This window comes from Oncorhynchus masou, chromosome 5, assembly GCF_036934945.1.
Source record: "Oncorhynchus masou masou isolate Uvic2021 chromosome 5, UVic_Omas_1.1, whole genome shotgun sequence".
Lineage (NCBI taxonomy): Eukaryota > Metazoa > Chordata > Actinopteri > Salmoniformes > Salmonidae > Oncorhynchus > Oncorhynchus masou.
In genome coordinates this window covers 15313162-15318161 of record NC_088216.1, presented here as the reverse complement: position 1 = coordinate 15318161, position 5000 = coordinate 15313162, and the positions used below count along the sequence as shown (strand labels likewise).

The window sequence follows — 5000 nt, the reverse complement described above, 5'->3', positions numbered from 1 at the left end:
TGGCGGTGGCGGTGGTGGTGGTAGTGGTGGTGGCGGCGGTGGTGGTGGTAGCGGTGGTGGCGGTGGTGGTGGCGGTGGCAATGGCGGTGGTGGCGGTGGTGGCGGCGGTAACGGTGGTGGCATCGGTGGTGGTGGCAGCGGTGGTAGCGGCGGCGGCGGTGGCAGCGGTGGTGGCGGTAACAGCGGCGGTGGTGGTGGCGGCGGCGGTGGCGGCGGCGGTGGTGGCGGCGGTGGTGGCGGCGGTGGTGGCGGCGGCGGTGGTGGCGGCGGTGGTGGCGGCGGCGGCGGCGGTGGTGGCTATGGCGGCAATGGTAGAGCGGCGGTGGTGGTGGCGGCGGCGGTGGTGGCTATGGCGGCAATGGTAGAGCGGTGGTGGTGGTGGTGGTGGCGGCGGCGGTGGCTATGGCGGCAATGGTGGTAGCGGCGGTGGCAGCGGCGGCGGCGGTGGTGGCTATGGCGGCAATGGTAGAGCGGCGGTGGCGGTGGTGGCGGCGGCGGTGGTGGCGGCGGCGGTGGTGGCGGCGGTGGTAGTGGCGGCGGTGGCGGTGGTGGCTATGGTGGCAATGGTAGAAGCGGCGGTGGTAGCGGCGGCGGTGGTGGTGGCGGTGGTAGTGGCGGTGGTGGTGGCGGTGGTGGCGGTGGCGGTGGCGGTGGTGGTGGCGGTGGTAACGGTGGCAGCGGCGGTGGCGGCGGCGGCGGTGGTGGTGGTGGCTATGGCGGTGGTGGTGGCGGTGGTGGCGGCGGCGGTGGCGGTGGTGGTGTAGTGGCGGTGGCGGTGGTGGCGGTGGTGGTGGTGGTAGTAGTGGCTATGGCGGCGGTGGTGGTGGTGGTGGTAGTGGCTATGGCGGTGGTAGTGGCGGTGGTGGCAGCGGCGGTAGCGGTGGTGGTGGTGGTGGTGGTAGTGGTGGCGGTGGTGGTAGTGGCTATGGCGGCGGTGGTGGTGGTGGTGGTGGTGGTGGTAGTGGTGGTGGTAGTAGTAGTAGTAGTAGCTATAGCAGCAGTAGCAGTAGCTATAGCAGTAGTAGTAGCAGTAGTAGCAGCAGCAGTAGCAGTAGTAGTAGTAGTAGCAGTAGCAGTAGTAGTAGTAGCTATAGCAGCAGTAGTAGTAGCTATAGCAGTAGTAGTAGTAGTAGTAGCTATAGCAGCAGTAGCAGCAGCAGTAGTGGAGAGCAGAAGTACATCCAATTTAAGCTGGCAGGACCTTGGCCACCCAGGGGAGCTTTCAGTCAGTCAACAATCCCCAAATACATCCAGGAGTACAGGAGGAGCATATTCAGCTCACTAGAGGCTGATATAATGCTGATGGATAGGGAGGATATGTATTAAGGAGGGGGGGGGGTTAAGCTTTTATTGCATGTTAATTAAGCCAGAGGCAAGGTTTGACTTGGATAGTAAGCAGCAAATATATATAGCATAACTATAAAGCCGACCACTCACAGGGGCTTCACAGACAGATGTGTAACATCTAGATCAGGTTATTTCTAGAAGACACAACTCCTAAACAAAAGTCTATCTAGTATCTACGCATCTACGCTTTTTCCCCCATAGCAGGCATTATCATACTTTGGGGGGGGGGAGGTCAGACACACGAAAGGCTGTTCTGTTTACAGTAATAAAGCTGTTTTCAGGTGGCTGGGTTGTGAGGCTAGCTTAAGGAGAGGAGAGCCTCGGAGGACAGGAATGATCTATCCTCCTCCGTGTCTTCCATCTGGAGCGCTGTCTAGGAATTTGAGAGAGGGGTTACATTTCCCTAACCCCATCTCTCAGCTTCATACCAAAACAAGCGACAGGGCTGCTGTTTTTTGCTGAAAAGACTGATTTTTTTAGATTTTTTAAACCTTAGGTGGTAGAAAGGTCGAGACTATTGACAGCTGAATACTTCAGGTCTACACATCGCAACAACTACTGAACAATACAAAGAATGTTCCGGTTCCCTCTCTTGGCCTACTTCTTCAAGACACCTTTCCTCAGAAGGATTTCACACACAGATGTAGGATCTTCATTTGATCACTGTCTTGTTGCTGAGAATGTTCCTGCTCGGCAGGAAATGCAAACTTGACGCTTATTCGTGGTTTAAAAACGGCCTCTGACATTTTCAAGTGGAAATTGCAAACTTTAGACTTGATTTGCCCCAATGTAAAATGTATCAACCCCTACAAGAAATGTCCATTAATTATAATCCACATCATAATGAACATTGCATGTTGCTGCAGGATTATTTTCCTACTGTAGGAAACTAAATCAAATGGAGAATCTACATCTGAACACAACAGCCAAATATCACAATGCAGACAAGGAACAGAACATAATGGAGACCACCTCTGAAACAGATAAGGGAAAAGAAAGTAGTGAAAAAGGCGCCAATCGAGCTCCTTGACACATTGGTGAGCGAACCGACAGAAAGACACACAAATATAGATATTATTTTTTACAGCTGCAGAGGTGGAGAGTTCATGTGCGCATCACAAATAGCACCCCATTCCCTATGTAGTGCTCTACACTTGACCAGGGTCCATAGGGCTAGTATATAACGTAGTGTTCTACATATGTTTGGGACACTGCCATGAGCTCTCCCCTTTTACAACTTAAAATAAAAGATGGAGTTGAATATCTCTTTTTGAATGTAAGGTTTCTATAGGATACCATTTTATTATTGTCAGTTACACTGGGAGATAGAAAATGATTCAATTCATCAACAGTGCAATGCTCGAAGAGAATGTTTTCTCTAGCTTGCTTATGGCTAAAGATACAATGCTAGAAGAGAATGTTTTCTCTAGCTTGCTTATGGCTAAAGATACAATGCTAGAAGAGAATGTTTTCTCTAGCTTGCTTATGGCTAAAGATACAATGCTAGAAGAGAATGTTTTCTCTAGCTTGCTTATGGCTAAAGATACAATGCTAGAAGAGAATGTTTTCTCTAGCTTGCTTATGGCTAAAGATACAATGCTAGAAGATAATGTTTTCTCTAGCTTGCTTATGGCTAAATGTTCAATGCTAGAAGATAATGTTTTCTCTAGCTTCAAATCAAATCACATTTTATTTCTCACATACACATGGTTAGCAGATGTTAATGCGAGTGTAGCGAAATGCTTGTGCTTCCAGTTCCGACAATGCATTAATAACCAACAAGTAATCTAACTAACAATTCCAAAACTAATTTCTTATACACAGTGTAAGGGGATAAAGAATATGTACATAAAGATATGAATGAGTGATGGTGCAGAACAGCATAGGCAAGATACAGTAGATGGTATCGAGTACAGTATATACATATGAGATGAGTATGTAAACAAAGTGGCATGGTTAAAGTGACTAGTGATACATGTATTACATACGGATGCAGTAGATGATAGAGTACAGTATATTCGTATATATATGAGAGGAATAATGTAGGGTATGTAAACATTATATTAGGTAGCATTGTTTAAAGTGACTAGTGATATATTTTACATCCTTTCCCATCAATTCCCATTATTGAAGTGGCTGGAATTGAGTCAGTGTGTTGGCAGCAGCCACTCAATGATTAGTGGTGGCTGTTTAACAGTCTGATGGCCTTGAGATAGAAGCTGTTTTTCAGTCTCTCGGTCCCAGCTTTGATGCACCTGTACTGACCTCGCCTTCTGGATGATAGCGGGGTGAACAGGCAGTGGCTCGGGTGGGTGTTGTCCTTGATGATCTTTATGGCCTTCCTGTAACATCGGGTGGTGTAGGTGTCCTGGAGGGCAGGTAGTTTGCCCCCGGTGATGCGTTGTGCAGACCTCACTACCCTCTGGAGAGCCTTACGGTTGTGGGCGGAGCAGTTGCCGTACCAGGCTGTGATACAGCCCGACAGGATGCTCTCGATTGTGCATCTGTAGAAGTTTGTGAGTGTTTTTGGTGACAAGCCGAATTTCTTCAGCCTCCTGAGGTTGAAGAGGCGCTGCTGCACCTTCTTCACGATGCTGTCTGTGTGAGTGGACCAATTCAGTTTGTCTGTGATGTGTATGCCGAGGAATTTAAAAGTTACTTGCATATGGCTAAATGTTCAATGCTATAGAAGATAATGTTTTCTCTAGCTTGCTTATAGCTAAATGTTCAATGCTATAGAAGATAATGTTTTCTCTAGCTTGCTTATGTCTAAATGTTCAATGCTAGAAGAGAATGTTTTCTCTAGCTTGCTTATGGCTAAATGTTCAATGCTAGAAGAGAATGTTTTCTCTAGCTTGCTTATGTCTAAATGTTCAATGCTAGAAGAGAATGTTTTCTCTAGCTTGCTTATGTCTAAATGTTCAATGCTAGAAGAGAATGTTTTCTCTAGCTCGCTTATGGCTAAATGTTCAATGTTAGGTGATAGAGCCACATTGTGGAGCCTGTCAGAGACTTGTGACAAGACAAAGAAATGTGAATCTTCACAGAAAAGAACAATATATATCATATGAAAGAGAGCGGGAGAGAGATATGGAGGGAGAGTAAGGGAGAGAAAGATATTGAGGGAGAGAAAGAGAGACACGGAATAAGCAACTTGAAGGCTTGGTTTTTAGTCCATTTCACTAGCTAAGAATGAAGCTATAATTGTGGGAGATTTGGAAATGGAAGGTGGCATTCTGAATGGGGCTGTAGTCCCGCCTGAAGCCAGGGTGGGTGAATTACACTGTGTGTTGATACCGCTGTCACACAGCAGTGGAGCGTCCAGAGAATTAAAAACATCTAAATACCACAGACACCAGAGATTCTGATAGGTGAGAGGCAGATAGGGAACACTAGGGCATGAACCATCACATGGACCATCACATGGACCGTCACATGGACCGCCACATGGACCGCCACATGGACCGCCACATGGACCGACACATGGACCGACACATGGACCGCCACATGGACCGCCACATGGACCGTCGCATGGACCGCCACATGGACCGCCACATGGACCGTCACATGGACCGCCACATGGACCGTCACATGGACCGCCACATGGACCGCCACATGGACCGCCACATGGACCGCCACATGGACCGCCACAT

General features: G+C 48.6%; 1 protein-coding gene across 1 annotated transcript; it reads left to right on the top strand.

The window, feature by feature from the left end:
* The first annotated feature begins 80 nt into the window (after positions 1-80).
* On the top strand, positions 81-4715 carry LOC135528337 (antifreeze protein Maxi-like). Its single transcript, XM_064957344.1, has 3 exons — positions 81-311; positions 366-760; positions 4658-4715. Exons 1-3 carry the CDS (start codon positions 81-83, stop codon positions 4713-4715), a joined length of 684 nt encoding a protein of 227 aa, XP_064813416.1.
* Positions 4716-5000: the final 285 nt, after the last annotated feature.